This window comes from Schistocerca nitens, chromosome 4 (genome assembly GCF_023898315.1).
Source record: "Schistocerca nitens isolate TAMUIC-IGC-003100 chromosome 4, iqSchNite1.1, whole genome shotgun sequence".
Classification (NCBI taxonomy): domain Eukaryota; kingdom Metazoa; phylum Arthropoda; class Insecta; order Orthoptera; family Acrididae; genus Schistocerca; species Schistocerca nitens.
Window position 1 is genome coordinate 542860825 of NC_064617.1, and position 17296 is coordinate 542878120.

A 17296-nucleotide genomic window follows, 5' to 3' on the forward strand; every position below is an offset into this window, starting at 1 on the left:
CTTTAATAAAGAGAAATAAAGGAAATGTTTTCTCCCAATATTACTGACGCGGACAAAGCTGTTTCTCTCAAACTGTGAAGGATTATTTAAGATGAAATTCACAGCGGCAGTTAAAATAGTTGACTCCTTGAAAGGGTGCCCGCAGGCAGAGTGCTAGTGAACTCCACATATGATTCTTGCGGCCCGCTTTTGCTAACCAGTATATTTTTCATAACTGACTAATTGCCCAACATAATATTCTATGAGACAAATATTTAGTGGAACAATGCCAAATATATTTGGAAGTTAACTCACTTGTTTCAAAGACTAGTAATTATAGGACTAGCAAAAACATCCTAAGTAACATTTTTCTTCAATTTCTAGTTTTCATCAATACGTACACACAAAAGTTTGGAACTTTCTACCCTGTTTACTGACTCTTTCTCATGTGCTGCATCAATTGCTAGTATGACTTTATTTGTTGTACGAAACTGAGTGTAGAGCGTTTTCTTAAATTGCAGAGTGAGTCAATTTTCAGAGAATCATCTAATAATTGTTTGAGAAACAACTTTAATAGTTTCGTCTGCTGTTTTCTCTCTAATGAGATTTATTTTAGCGCTAGTACAGTATGCAAAAAGTAGAAATCCCGCCTGGTGAAAGCGAAGTGGAAGGGATTCACGTACACAACGAACAGGAGTAGACCGAAAATAGATCTCTCTAGCATTCCCATCGCGAATTCTTCCCAGTAACTGAAGTTATATTTCCCAAATTTATTTAAATTTTCTTCATTCTGTTTCATCATTCTGTTTGTAAAGGAATCAGTTAGATAAAACAGTAGTTATTTTAAGAGAGTAGCATGAATACAATCAAGTACCTCAGACAGATCACAAAAAATACCGACTACATTCTAAGATAATTTAGAAGATTCATTATTTATAATTTCGGATCAATAACGAGAAACTTTCAGTTTAATTCACATGGAAATTTCATACAACGAAACTCATACTGCTTATACACCTCTGCAACTGCAGGAGAAGGATTAACATTTTAGTAACCAAAGCATTCGAGGAGACAAAGTAGCAACTTCGATATCTCTATAAGCAGTTCAGAGACTGGATATACGCCCGCGGCTGCACGGAATCAGTGTTCGACATTTACGGCATGACCTGCTGCATATTTTTCAAAAATAATTTAAAATTACCCTTCAGCTAATGACCTGTAAGATATTTCACGTCTAAATAACTAAGGATATATTGATGGTCAATGAGGATTGATTTTGGTACTCGCCTATCACCGAACAAATTTAAGTCCACCGCTGCATTAGCAGCAGTATTATACATTCCTCCGAGTCACTGGACTTGTATCCTGGCAGGCAGCGGTTCAAATCCCCATCCCAAAACTCATATTTATCTTCGCTATGATTTCCCTACATAATTTAAGGGGATTGCTGGGAAGGTTTCTTTTAAAAGGCACGGTGGATTTCCATCGTTACTTTTGCATATTCGAACTTGTGCTCAGTCGTTGACGAGAGCTCCATCCTTGTCTATTGTTATCGAAGCATTTGGAACACGGTACTTCCGTTTTATTAATGGCAGCTGAGCTATGAGATATACCTAGGCTCAACGTTTTACTCGGCTTAATACTGGGCGATATAGGTCTGTTCCGGGAATAAATTTTACGATTGTGATGCCGAGCCAAATGCTTCAAGGAAAATTTGCACGTGGGTCCAGTAATCCCTGAGAGACGGACTCCGTAATCGGCGTTCTTCGGTGATTAGATAAACTGTCGATATCAGTATCTGCTTGTGTGAAATTTCTAGTAAACTGGAGTGATTTCGTAGACTTGGCACTAATCGAAGATAACACGGATTCCCCGGGCAGTGTCATAAAAAGGTGCCGAGCAGGTTGGGGGTTGTGACTCACGTCTCGACGGCCAGTGGAGGCGCAATGGCAGGGCAGACGAGGTTCCGAGCGGTGCTCCTCGCAGCGGTTCTGCTGGCCGCGAATACGGCGTGTGGCCTTCCGCGTCTGGACCCTCGAAATCATATCCAGGGACTCTTCGTAAATAGCTCGGAAGACGGTAAGTTTCTTTGCATGTAAACTGTTAAAAATGTACTTCTAAAAGCTTGGTACTGTTCATTCGCACAACAAATTTTATTCTGAGCATCTACGGTGTCAAACCTAGCCAGAGAAAAAAGGATCTTTTGTTTATTCGAAATCCCTCTTACCGGAAAACAAATGGAAACACAAGTAAACAGCAGGCGGTTTATGGATGAGTAGCATGTACTACATTCTCTCCGTTGACGTACATCGTACTCAAACAGACGTCAGTTCAAGACCTTTAACTGCATGATCCTTGTGTTTCTATTTGCCTACTATCAACTCCATGGAGTAGAAAAGATATACCGGGTTCTTACGTTACTTGCTAGTACAAGAGACTCAAAGTCAGTTTTATATCACGTTTTTAATAAGTTCACTTCGAAACTTTAAAGCTTAAACTTGGTAATTTAAAAATGAATGAGCCAAAACTTTTCGCTAGCAATATGAAAATAAGTAGTTTTCAAGTTCGATTATAGCTTAGCCCTTGTGTTCAGATCTAGAACAGCCTTCGCTACGCTACTTTTGAAAACAAAAATTAACATATATTAGACAAACAGTGCTCACCGTCGAAGATCGATGCTTCGAACACCAGCGGAACACTCGAAAAATGTACGCCAACAAGTCGCCGGACACAGGGCACTGGTTTTCAAAGAATCATGCGGTGGAATAAAGATGTACCAAGATTTTAGCAAAGATTTCCAAATACTGGGGCAGCGTCGTTAGAGAAACTATCGAAGTTCGGACCAGGGATTATCTTATTACATTGAAAAGCCAAAGAAACTGGTACCCCTGCTTAATATCGTGTAGGGCCCCTGCGAGCACGCAGAAGTGCCGTAACAGGACGTGGCACCGACACGACTAATGTCTGAATGTATGTGAATTCCTAAGGGAGCCAACTGCTGAGGTCATCAGTCCCTAGACTTACACACTGCTTAAAGTAACTTACACTAACTTACGATAAGAACAACACACCCATGCCCGAGGGAGGACTCGAACCTCCGGCGGGAGGGACCGCGCAATCCGTGACATGGCGGCTCAAATCACACGGCCACTCCGCGCAGCGACTATTGTCTGAAGTAGTGCTGGAGGGGACTCACACCATGAATCTGCAGGCCTGTCTACAAATCCGTAAGAGTACGAGGAGGTGGAGATCTCTGCTGAAAAGCGTGTTGCAAGGCGTCCCACATATGTTCAATAATGTCCAGATCTCGGGAGTTTGGTGGACAGCGGAAGTCATTAAACTCAGAAGAGTGTTCCTGGAGCCACTCGCAATTCTCGGCGTGTGTCGCATTGTCCTGCTGGAATTGCCCAAATCCATCGGAATGCACAATGGACATGAATGGATGCAGGTGATCAAACAGGATGCTACTTATGTACCTGTCACTTGTCAGAGTCGTACCAGTCATATCTAGACTTATCACTCCAGCTGCACACGCCCATACCATTACAAAGCCACCATCAGCTTGAACAGTCGCCTGCTCACATGCAGGGTCCATTTATTCATGAGGTTGTCTCCATACCCGTACACGTCCATATGCTCGATAAAATTTGAAACGAGACTCGTCCGACCAGGCAACATGTTTAGGGGAGGCATAAAGCTTTGTGTCATGAAGTCATCAAGGGTATAACGAATGGGCCTTCGGCTCCGAAAGCCAACATTGCTGATGTTTCGTTGAATGGATCGCACGACGAAACTTGTTGATCGCCCAGTATTAAAATCTTCAGCAATTTGCGGAAGGGTTGCACTTCTGTCACGTTGAACGATTCTGTTTCGTTGGTCCGTTTCTTGCAGGATCTTTTTCCGGCCGCAGCGATGTCAGAGATTTGATGATTTACAGGATTCCTGATATTCACAGTACACTCGTGAAACGGTCGTACAGAAAAAAAACCACTTCAGCGCTCCCTGGGCGATGGTGTGTACCATAGTTCATGTGCCGACTATAAAACCGCGTTCAAACTTACTTAAATGCAGCAGTAAACTGTCTAACAACTGCGCCACGCACTTGTTGTTTTATATATGCGTTGCCAATCGCAAGGCCGTATTCTGCCTGTTTACGTATCTATGTATTTAAATATGCATGCCTATGCCAGTTTCTATGGCGCTTCGGTGTGTAATCTCACCGAGGCTTGGGAACCACCACTGGGTCTAATTAAGAAGACGCTCAGCAAACCTAATGATCTCGTGACGAGGGCGGACAGAGCAGCTACATCGACTCTACCACGGAATCCGACGTTAGAGTCTCCGCGACTGCCAACGCGAGAGGGAACGGCTTGCTGTGGGAGGGGATGTGAGTCGGTCGCGCTCCCTCAGGAGCTCACTGAACTGCAAAATTCTCCTCTGGCGCCAGCTCAAACTTCCGGTCATTCTGTATGCCTCGGACGTGTGGTTTATGACCACTGACACTACCCTAGTTCATTTACAGAGCATCCAAAACAAAGTTTTCCGTGTTACACCGATACTTCCACAACATACTAATTATTGAATCCTTAGGGCTATCCTCCATCTATTCCCTCGTAAAGGAAAAATCCATCAAATTTCATGAAAAATCACGAACTTCGCCCCACCAACTCATTCAGAGTTCAGTCCATCAACCTCCGGAATCTTCCCACAAAACACAAAAATTAACACAAACAGACACACAGTACAAACATTTACACAGAAGCACACACACAAACCAAAACATCAGTTTCTTGAACACACCAGCGAATTTTGAGGTGAGTTTCCAGCAGGAGCTCAGTACGTCAATGCATCTGACGATTGTGACATGTCTAACCGCTTAAATATTGAGCCCCTTGGACACTATGGAGCAGTAGTATATCCGTGTACTGTTCGATCAAGAAATACGCTGGGAGAAACTGAAGAGCTATGTCCCCTGATTGATTTAGGTAGCTCTGTCACTAAATCCTCTCCTGTGCCAACCTCTTCAAGTCAAAGCAGTACTTGCAACCCACGTCCTCAATTATTTGATAGGTGTATTCCAATCTTTGTCTACCTCTACCTGTTTTTACCTTCTACAGCTCCTTCTAATGCCATGGAAGTTATTTCGTGATATCTTAACGGATGTCCTACCATCCAGTACCTTCTTCTTGTCACTGTTTTTTCTTGTATTCCTTTCCTCGCCGATTCTCCTGAGAACCTCCTCTTTCTTTACCTTATCAGCCCACTGAATTTTCAACAATCTTCTGTTGCACCACACCTGAAATGCTTCGATTCTCTTCTTTTGCGGTTTTCTCAGAGCCCACCTTTCACTATCGTAGACTGCTGGGCTCCAGAGGTAAATTACTTTCAGTGTATGTGATACCAGTTACATTAAACTGAATCTCATTAACTGTAAGTGAAACTGAGCATAAAGAATGATTATCAATACTGTGCAGAATGGCTTCCTCATCAAACCATCACACGGAATGGCTAACGGTTGCGCATTAGAACTGTGCCTTGTTACAAAAACGCAATTACATGAAAATTTTGTAAATGAAAACAGTTCCTAATTTCATCTCAAAAAGTTGACTTAGGCTACACTGTTGTTTCTTACCAATGCAATGGATAACTCAGCTCTGCTCTATCTTGATCAGTTGTGAGAATATGAAGTCCTGTACTGCATGTACCTGAAATAAACTACTGCATGGCTGTTTGTCCTATTTTACTTTGGGCTGCTTTTGGAAATGAGAATTTTGCTACCATTCCAAAAAATGAACCCAGCTGTCCACTCAGTAGTGTAGGGCGTGACAGTGCAGTATGTTACACTTTTCATACAAACAATGAGCGCCGGCTTCAGTAAAATATTGTTAAAAGAATTAAGGGTATTCTGAAATCGTCTTAAAGTCATTTTAATTACACAGAAGTCGCTTGTACTGACGTGAACTATGATTCCTTCCTAGAATTTTCATACACCATGAAGTTAACCCATTAAAATATTATTTAGACCACGTAAAATTTATTCTTCGCATTTCTGATGAGACACTTTTGATTGATGAATGGAGGATGAAGAATTGTAATTAAGATTCTGAACATACGATTGTTAATTCTTCTTGGATCCCGAAAAGGATATTGTTAAACACAATGTAATCGTTACTCTACAGTAATAACTCGTCTACTGCTTGCAACAAATAAAACTCAGTGCATATTACTTTTTCCCAAAGTAAAGTTTCTCTATAAAATCATCTAAAAATAGTCCTTTATCCTCAATTACACCAGGGAGTATCTGAAATAAAGTTCATTCTCTTTACGGCACGTCCGCCATCAAAGTTCCTCGTTCAGCAGCATCGGAACTCCTTCCCTCTCTGCAGTTGACTTAGTCACTCGCACGTGCTCTACTAATAACCAAACAAGTGCGAACCTCCAAGGAAAAGGAATCCCTTAGTTATCCTCTACGTCGTACCCACCATAATGACCGATGAGGAGCTTATTGACACAGAGAACAAAATTTTGACCACATAAATGAGGAAGAATTCAGAAACTGTTTAACTAAGCTTCAAGACAGGGCCTTGGGGGCATGATGTTGTTCATCACGTTGCCGAGATCACGGCACCAATGTGAAGAAGGATCACGGCAATGGGCAGATTGTATGTTGGCTTCCACTCGGTCAACGTCAGGGACTATATCGTGGTACCTCGCTGCCACAACTGTGGTGACCTGGACCACATTCTAAGGCTTTGTACCAGGGAGTCGGCTTGCACGAAGTGTGGCACAAACGATCACAACCGCAAAGACTGCAAGGCAGCAGCGGTCTGCATTCCTTGCAATAGCCGCGGCAAAAAGTCATGTGGAGCCACGGGACGTAATTGCCCAACATATCGGATGCTGGAGCAGCAATTGATTTCTAGAATCGATTATGGCTGATTACAGCCTACGGAACAGGATGCCAAAGAGTAAATCCCCGAGCAAGAGGAGGCGGGATGCTATGAGGGCAACTAGATTTAAGAATTTCTTGATGTCACTCTCGGGCGCCACTATGACAGAATCACTAGACACGGCCATCCAAACAGATCCCTATATGATAGACCACAGTATGCAAACAGATCTCCCCTCAATGGGCATAGATCCCGCCCGTCAATGCGGGGGAACGAAGCCGATAGTCTATCAGAAGCAGCAAGGGCATCCTGTGGCTGTGACAATCTCAACAGAAAATCAAAATAAAGTAACTCAACCAATTCAAGTCAACACAGTCACGCGTACAAGTCTAAATTCCACCACACAGAGCACTCCAGTAGTCAGATTGCCAGCTGTGGATCCGGTAAGGGTGTACCCCAATATCGAGTACACGATGCAACTGGCTAGGCAGGAAGAGCAGATTACCCTGGCCACTGCCTTACGACATGTGGTCCGTGTTGGACATTAAGAGGGTAGGAAGGTCACCTTCTCGGTAATGGAGGCTGTGGACAGAATTCAGCTAAAGTCAGTGAATCTCCCCACTGATTTCGGAGCCCCGCTGGACCTGCTTAAGAAAGTTTTCGAGAGACGAGGTGAGAAGTTTGACCTCAAGGACATCTATGAACAGGCTATACTGGCAAATGGACGAATTGCTTCGACTGGAGTAAGACCTGGCCAGGCGATCACATGCACACATTCTTACCTTGATGAATGAAATAAATATTGGTCAATTAAACACTCACAATAGCCGACTTGTGATGCAGGAGCTCCGTAAAGAGGTGGGGGAGAGGAGACTGGATGTGCTCTGCCTACAGGAGCCGTACTCCCAAGCTGGAAAAATAGCTTTTGCTGCCGCACCATGGCAAATTGTCAGCTGAGGAGACGACCCAAGAGCGGCGATAGCAGTTACAAATAAACTTCTGAGGGTCACTACACTTTCACAATTCACAACTAGTCACTGCAACGTCGTGGAGCTTCAGTCTCCAGTGGGAGTAATCATTCTCATAAACACGTATTTTCAATACGGAGATGATATCGAGCAACATTTAGAATATCTGACAAGAGTTACCACGGCGTTGCGGGGACGGAAGATAGTCATAACTGCTGACATTAACGCAAAATCCCCCCTGTGGTACAGCGGCACCAGAGATACAAACGGGGACAAAGTGGAAGAATTTATCATGGCTTCGCAACTCGTGGTAGCCAACAAGCTCGGCAACCCTCCTACTTACGCAGCAGGAGGAGGACAGGACACGAACATCGACGTAACCCTAACATCACCAAACGCAGCAAATCTCATACAGCGCTGGAAGGTCGTGAGCAATGCCACCACTAGCGACCACAATTTAATAACTTTCACTCTAGGTGAAAGGGAGTGCCGTTGGACTATGGGGTCGGAAGTACAATTCAACTACAACAAAGCAGACTGGGAACGCTTAGCAAGGGAGTGCGACATTCCTGCCTTACCGGAAGGTGACATATACATCAAGACATAGACATGGACGAAAGAGCTGAGGAACTGGTGGACGCAGTACACAGGGCGGTGCGGGCCGCTGTACCAACCAGGAGGAAGGCCATGGCGGCCTCACCGCCACCACGGTCGGCCGAATTAGAGGAATTCCATCAATCTGTCAGGAGGCTAAGGAGGAACTACCAGCGCAGTGTCGTCTGGCTGGAAGGGCAGAGATGGCAGTTGCAATATAGGGAGGCCAAGCAGAAATTTCAGAAGGAACTACGCGAAGTAAGAATGCGTAGCTGGGAGAGCTACGTGTTGAACCAGCTGGCCTTGGACCCATGGAGTCTCCCTTATAAATTAGTGAGAGAAAAAATCCGCTCTCCCCTGGAGTTAACAACAGTCAGGCAGGGGGACAGGATGGCGGAATCTTGGCAGGAGACTGCAGAGGTCCTCCTCCGGTCCCTGCTGCCTGACGACAATGCGGATGGAGAAACCGAAGGTCAGCAGCAACTGCGAAATACGGACCTAGACGAATACAACAACGAGACGGCAGTCTACCCCTTTTCGGAAGAGGAGGTGGCTGCACATATAAGATCCTTAGGGAAAGCTTCAGGACCGGACGGCATTGTGGCTGAGGTGGGGCAATTCCTGGCACGACAGTTAATTGCGCCACTAACTCATCTCTTTAAGGAGTGCCTAAGACAAAGAAAGTTTCCCAAGAGGCGGAAAACCGCAAACGTGGTAATAATTAAGAAAGGGACCTGAAAAAGACCCGGCCGAAGTTAAATCATATAGGCCGATTTGCCTATTGGACCTGTTTGGGAAGCTACTGGAAAAACTGTTGGCTGACAGATTGACGGCTCACCGGGTGCTGTGCGGGATGAGCGGCGAGCAGTTCGTCTTCAGGCCGGGGCGGTCGGCATCTGATGCTATCGCTCTGGCGGCTGAGGTCTGAGGCTCAACCCCGCATAAGTACGTAGTTGGCATCATGGTGGATATCAGTGGCGCCTTCGACAACCTATGGTGGCCTTCGCTCTTCTCCTGTCTGCGGGAGAAAGAGTGTCCAGGGCCGCTATATGGGTGTCTGAGGAGCTATTGTAAGGATCGGGAGGTATGGCTATCATCCCCTAGCGGGAGAATTGGGAAAGCAATCACCAAAGGGTGTCCCCAAGGCTCCGTCTTGGGACCCCTTTTCTGGGGCATCCATATGGAACCGTTATTAGCCTACAGCAAAGTGAAGAAGTGCTAGAGGTGATAGCCTACGCAGATGACCTCCTCCTGCTGGTCGGCGGTCGCAGCCGAGAAGACATAGAACCAAAGATCGAAAGGGCCATAGAGAAACTGCACCAATGGTGCCAAAATACAAAAAAGACAATATCTCTACATATCTGCTTCTAAAAGGTCAGCTAATCAGGAATCCTACTGTTAGAATCGATGGCTCACACCAGTTCTTCGGCGACGGGAGACGAGATACTTGGGAGTCATAATTGACGAGAGATGGAACTTCGGGAAACACATAGACACCGTAACCCAGAGAGCTCTCCAACTACTAAACAACCTCATCTCCATTGGACATAAAAGATTTCATCTCCATCCTCATCTCATAAAACTTTATCACAATAGTATTCTAATTTCAGTAGTGGGTTACGGCTCGGGAGTCTAGGCGCACAGGCTCACGAGGGTCGTGCCCGCCATGACAGTGAGAAGGGTCCAGAGAAGCATGATTTTGAGATCTGTGGGGGCCTACAGAACATCTCCGGGGGGAGCTCTGTTAGTCATAATGGGGCTCTGTCCGTTAGACATCAAGATACGTGAACAAGCGGCGTGGTACTGGGCCAAAAAGGGGAACAGGGAGAAAATAATAGAGGTCATGGGGATGGAGGATAAGAGAGAAATACGAAACAGAGGGGAGGAACTTTGGCAGAGGGCTTGGGAGGAAGAAGAAACTGGGAGAAGAACCTTCAAGTTCTTACGAGTCGTAAAAGAGCCTGGGGGTATGAAATATTTTTAACCTACACGAGGACTCATTCACTTTCTCACTGGTCATGGACCCTATCCGACATATTTATGTCGGTTTGGGAAAAGGGCAACCCCCGAGTGTGACTGTGGCGCGGCAGAGGGAACTCCCGACCATATGGTTTTCGAGTGCCCTCTCTTCAATGATGTCGCGACAACACTCCGAGACAGACTTCCGAACAACGACACATACCAGCTGCTCAGACAAGAAGACACTTTCCACACTCTGAATGCACTGGCAGATGGGGTATCACTGAAAGTGTTAGCAGAATACCTGAGGGATCAATAATAGGTAACAACTCATAGATCAACCGATTGAGACCAGATCCCATTCCCATACCACCTGTGCGTGGAATGGCCAACTTCCATCATAGTTCTAAACCGCCACGTACGGGACTAGGGGGGATGGGGTCAACACCAGCGATTATGACAAAAGCACCGGATATGACGTGGGCTAAGTTAGTTTATTGTAGGACTTAGATTTAGGACATTAATTTAGGAAACTGCAGCGAATACTAACTTCCGCCAGCCCAGAGCCAGGGGCATGCTCCTCGGGTTCAGCTCGTGGAGCCTGGCTATTCTAAGTAGGTTTATACTTTACTGGCACACCTGTGACGCTGCAGGTAGTAGTCAATCTAGATTAGTTAAATAACAAGTAGGTTAAATCAAACTGCCCATTGTTGTAGAAAACTGACACACTGTAGTAGTTTAAACTGTAGCTCACTAACATAACTGTAAGTAAAAGCTGCATTGTAATCCAATTTATGTATCACTTTATGACCCACTAATAATGTTAGGAGGTGGGTTAACATGTATAATTAGTTTTGTTATGGAAATAAAGATTTTTTTTAAAAAAAAAACAGTACATATCGCTCATGTGTTCAGGCATCAGGCATCTCAAGACGCTCATATTGCCAAACATTTCAAACAAACTGCCATTTATCATAGTATATGCACCTTCCAATACATGCATGAATGATGTTTGTGATGTGTTTCTGAACAGGTCTTGAGGAGTGGAAGTGGATTACAGAAAATATCGTGAGCTATTTAAAGGAGCTGAAGAGTTTTCCGCTGTTACTACACTCGACTTCCAGACTTCGAATCTGCGTCTAGTTGTATTTTTTTATCCATTTATCTTAATCTGCTCGGTAATGCTGTTGTATGTTTCTTAAACGGTGCAAAAGCTAGAAATACAGTTTTTTTTAGCAGGCTGCTATCGCTGTGGGCAATGCATGTTATAATTTGTTGCCCTGACTGGTTATCAGAGACGCCGGGTGTGCACCGTCGCTTTAAAGCCCAGTCATTTGTTACTTCAATTAATTCCATACGGACCGGTCAGCGAATGATACAATTAAATAATTAAAATGATTTTGTATGTCCTGTAGGATTAATGACGTTGACATGAAATTATGGATGCAAGGTGAATTATTAATTGTAGTACAGGAGGAAATACTACATGAGCTGCGGCGGGAATGAAAATGACTGATAATAAATTGAAAAATGAGGTATGTTTTATATAAAACTGCCTCCGTAGCTGACTCTGTGCTTATTGTTCTCACTTTCGGTGTTTGAAGAATTATATGCAGGTGCAGAGTTCTCTGTTGGATAGCAATAAGTCGGATGATGGGCGACCGTGTGACCTTGTAATACAATGCGGCAAAATACATCGCAGTGCGCAGCAAGATAAATAGGCCTTCGTTCTACAGCAAATCATTCTCTAGGTTCTAAAGTAAGCAGAGTAATGATTCATGTAGTGATACGTGGATGGTGTGTCGTCATTACATCACTGAACTTACGCTAGACAGACGAAATAAAGTTATAAAATTCATACATACAGTGTGTTCGCAAATTCCAGTTACAAACTTCCACGACTTGTAGAGGACAACGATTAAATAATATTTTGAATTCGAATGTATACCCCGAAGCGAACCGTTTCCGTGATACAAGCATTTGAAAACATGTTGGTAACGCAGCCACTTTTACAAATAATTGTCTATGCATTTTCATTCATTAATAGCCAAGGAAATTGTTCGTGTACTCGTTGACGGGTTCTGATGATGATTACGGCTACTTCCCAATCGGATGTGCGGCATCTCCGTGGAGCATCACACTCACGACTGGTGACGGTGAAAGCACCCTTTCTCGAATCAGTTGCGTAACGGTGGCCAAAAGGTTATGCGATGGAGTCGGAAGTAGTGAAGAACTATCTTGATAAAGGCGACGAGCAGCTCTTCCATTACCGTGAGCTTCGCTATTCAGAAGGATCATGTCGGTGTATTCTGCAAACGTGAACTTAACCATGTTGCTCCAACACTCACAGAAACGTGAATGGGATTCGAATCAGGTCAGAGAGGTAGGATGGACGACAAATGATATCAGCCGATCCGACGTAACCATCCCCCACCATCACTACCATGTTACGAACCTACTTAGCAAACATGTTTTCAAACGGCTGTAACACGGAAATGGTAAATTTCCGGACGTGGGTTCATATTCAGCATATTATATACTCACTTCCGTATATAAGTCACAGAAGTTTGTACTAGGAACTTCCGAATAACCTGTGTAATTAATTAGGGATACAGGACAGGTACTTGTAATGTCATTGACTCAGAGTATCTGAATATTACGATAATTATTTCATTCAGTTTAAGGCTTGTTCAACAGTCATCTTACACGTTTCAGAGACTGAAAATACAGTTTCTAGCTATCAATCATGGCATAAAAATAAAGTTCGTTGGCCTGAAAACACAACATTATTAGTATCAACTACAGCAAAAATAAGAGTTCATACCTGCATCAAACCCCATAAGCAAATCCGAAGTTCGTATAGTAGCGCAACATCAAACACTGGAGATACACTGATTAACCACAATATTATGATCACTTGCTTAACACCTTGTTTCTCCATCTTCGGAATAAAATCGAAATACATCACTGGTTCGCTGTATCAGGGATCAGACAGTTTCTTGTTAGGTTTTTGAGGTACGTGGCATTAGATGTCTACGCACAGGTCACATAATACACGTAAATAACGGGCCGCTGATTTGCGTACGCGGTGATGGTGCCCGATAGCGATCCTGATGGGTTCCATTGGATATACATAACGCGAATTTGCTCGCCAGGATATCAACGTGAGTTCACTGTAATTCTATTCAAACCACTGTAGCACAGTTGTGGCTCCGAGATGAGGACAATTATACCACTGAATGACGGAATCGCAGCCGGGAAATACATCGACCTTGAAGGGGTGCAGGCGGTTCTCAGGTGTCAACGCGTCTTCGATTACTATCATAGGTTCGGTGCAAGCGCAGGCGAATGTCTCCCATAGCATAGTCCAGCTCTCATCAACCAGCGGCTGTGGCGCGCTTTTACTTCCAAAGTATCAGAATTCCTTAATTTCGTATACATCGTTACTATCAATTTCTTATGTTAAACTCCTCGCTATTCTCATTTAGCTATTTCTCTTCTCTTTTATATTTTTCCGGTTTACTCTCAATCCACATTCTGTACCTGTTCATTCCACTCAACTCGTCGTCTAAGTTCTTTTTCTTTTTACTAAGAATAGCAATTTCATCAACGAATCTTATCACTGATTTGATTTCATCCTGAATTTTAATACACTTTAGACTCTTCCTTTTATATCCGTCACTGTTTCTGAGATGTGTAGACTGAAGAATAGGGGAAAATGATGGCTTCCCTATCTTTCACTCTTTTTAATGCGAGCACTTCGGTCTTCGTCACCCAGCTTTACTATTCCCTCTTGTTTCTTGTATATATTGTATTTTCCCAGCAACTTACTCCTATTTTTGTCAGAAAATCGAGCATCTCGAAGAATTTCACGTTGTCGAAAACTTTTTCTGGATCGACACATCCTATGGGGGTGCCGATTTTTCCTGAGTCGTGCTTCCATTATCAGGCGCAAATTCACAACTGTCTCTCTGGTGCCTTTATCTCTCCCAAAACCAAACTGACTGTCATCTTACAGATCCTCAGTTTCTTTTACATTAGTCTATTAGGATAATGGAATGTAGTCGCATTAAGTCGAGTGATGCTGAGGGAATTAGATTAGGAAATGAGACACTTAAAGTAGGAAAGGAGTTTTGCTATTTGGGGAGCAAAATAACTGATGATGGTCGAAGTAGAGAGGATATAAAATGTAGACTGGCAATGGCAAGGAAAGCGTGTCTGAAGAAGAGAAATTTGTTAACATCGAGTATAGATTTAAGTGTCAGGAAGTCATTTCTGAAAGTATTTGTATGGAGTGTAGCCATGAATGGAAGTGAAACATGGACGATAAATAGTTTGGACAAGAAGAGAATAGAAGCTTTCGAAATGTGGTGCTACAGAAAATGCTGAAGATTAGATGGGTAGTTCACATAACTAATGAGGAAGTATTGAATAGGATTGGGGAGAAGAGAAGTTTGTGGCACAACTTAACCAGAAGAAGGGATCGGTTGGTAGGACATGTTTTGAGGCATCAGGGGGTCACCAATTTAGTATTGGAATGCAGCGTGGAGGGTAAAAATCGTAGAGGGAGACCAAGAGATGAATACACTAAGCAGATTCAGAAGGATGTAGGTTGCAGTAGGTACTAGGAGATGAAGAAGCTTGCACAGGATAGAATAGCATGGAGAGCTGCATCAAACCAGTCTCAGGACTGAAGACTACAACAACAACAACAACATTAGTTATTCCTGTCAGAAACTTGGATACACTATATTTTAAGCTGAGTGTCCGATAGTTTTAGCGGCTGTCCACACTTGCTACACTATGTGATCAGAAGTATCCGGACACCTGGCTGAAAATGTCTTACAAGTTCGTGGCGCCCTCCATCGGTAATGCTGGAATTCAATATGGTGTTGGCTCAACCTTAGCCTTGATGACAGCTTCCACTCTCGCATGCATACGTTCAATCAGGTGCTGGAAAATTTCTTGGGCAATGGGAGCCCATTCTTCACGGAGTGCTGCACTGAGGAGAGGAATAGATGTTGGTCGGTAAGGCCTAGGACGAAGACAAATGGTTCAAATGTCTCTGAGCACTACGGGACTTAACTTCTAAGGCCATCAGTCCCCTAGAACTTAGAACTACTTAAACCTAACTAACCTAAAGACAACACACACATCCATGCCCGAGGCAGGATTCGAACCTGCCACCGTAGCGGTCGCGCGGTTCCAGACTGTAGCGCCTAGAACCGCTCGGCCACCGCGGCCGGCTGGAACGAAGTCAACGTTCCAAATCATCCCAAAGGTGTTCTGTAGGATTCAGGTCAGGACTCAGTGTAGGCCAGTCCATTACAGGGGCGTTATTGTCGTGTAACCACTCCGCTACAGGTTGTGCATTACGAACAGGTGCTCCATCGTGTTGAAAGAAGCAATCACCATCAACGGATCTTCAACAGCGGGAAGCAAGAAGGTGCTTAAAACATCAATCTAGGCCTGTGCTGTGATAGTGCCACGCAAAACAACAAGTCGTGCAAGCTCCCTTCATGATAAACAAGACCACGCCATAACACCACCGCCTCCGAATTTTACTGTTGGCACTACAAACTCTGGCAGATGAAGTTCACCGAGCATTCGCCATACCCACACCCTGCCATCGAATAGACACATTGTGTATCGTGAGTCGTCACTCCACACAACGTTTTTCCACTGTTCAATCGTCCAATGTTTACGCTCCTTACACCAAGCGAGGTGTCGTTTGGCTACCGGTGTGATGTGTGGCTCATGAGCAGCCGCTCGACCATGAAATCCAAGTTTTCTCACCTCCCGCCTAACTGTCATAGAACTTACAATGGATCCTAATGCAGTTTGGAATTCCTGTGTAATGATCTAGATAGATGTCTGCCCATTACACAATACGACCCTCTTCAACTGTCGGCTGTCTCTGTCAATCAACAGACGAGGTCGGCCTGTTCGCTTTTGTACTCTACGTGTCCTTTCACGTTTCCACTTGACTATCACATCGGAAACAGTGGACCTAGGAATGTTTAGGAGTTTGGAAATCTCGCGTACAGATATATGATTCAAGTGACACTCAGTCACCTGACCACGTTCGATGTCCGTGAGATCCACGCGGCGCCCCATTCTGCTCTCTCACGATGTCTCATGACTACTGAGGTCGCTGATATGGAGTACATGACAGTAGGTATCAGCACAATGCACCTAATATGAAAAACGTATGTGTTTGGGGATGTCTGGATATTTTTCATCACATTGTGAATTTTCAGAATTGCGTGGATGATATTTTTCAGAATGACTGATGTTACGTCGCCAGTCTCATTGATTTTAAACAGGAGGCAGAAGAGTCGACTGGGTGTCTTTACCCACCTATTACGTTAGAAATTCCGATGGAATGTTTTGTATTCTTTTTGCTTTATTTGATCTCGAGTCTTCCAGGGCTATTTTAAATTCTGATTCTAATACTGGATTCCCTGTGTCTTCCTTATTGACCCCAGTTTCTTCTACTGTTAAGTCATTTGACAAGTTCTCCCTTTCATAGAGACCTTCAGGGTGTCCCTTCCATCCACTCACTGTATTTAACGGTGGAATCCCCGATGCACTCTTAATGTTAACACCCTTGCTTTCAATTTCACTAATAGTTGTTTTGATTTTTCAATATGCTGAGTCAGTCCTTCTGACAATTATTTCTTTTCCCATTTCTTCGCATTTGTCCTGCAACCACTTCGCCTCGTCTGGTCTGCACTTCCTATTTGTTTCATTCCTAGGTGATTTATATTGCTCTAGTCCTTCCGTCCGCTGAGTATTTCTATACTTCCTCCTTTCATTGGCCAGATGAAGTATTTCTTTTGTCATCCCAGGTTTCTTCGGCTTCACCTTTCCTGTATCTGTGTCTGACAGCCCGACATATGATAT

At 44.0% G+C, this 17296-nt stretch overlaps 1 protein-coding gene across 1 annotated transcript in view; it reads left to right on the top strand.

Moving 5' to 3' along the window:
* The first annotated feature begins 1879 nt into the window (after positions 1 to 1879).
* LOC126251981 (peptidoglycan-recognition protein SC2-like) overlaps positions 1880 to 17296 on the top strand; it is a 29721-nt gene continuing 14304 nt past the window's right edge. Inside the window, exon 1 of the mRNA XM_049952753.1 lies at positions 1880 to 2058. Coding sequence (XP_049808710.1) covers positions 1926 to 2058 — 133 coding nt within the window. The 5' untranslated portion in view covers positions 1880 to 1925. The remainder of the gene's footprint in view (positions 2059 to 17296) is intronic.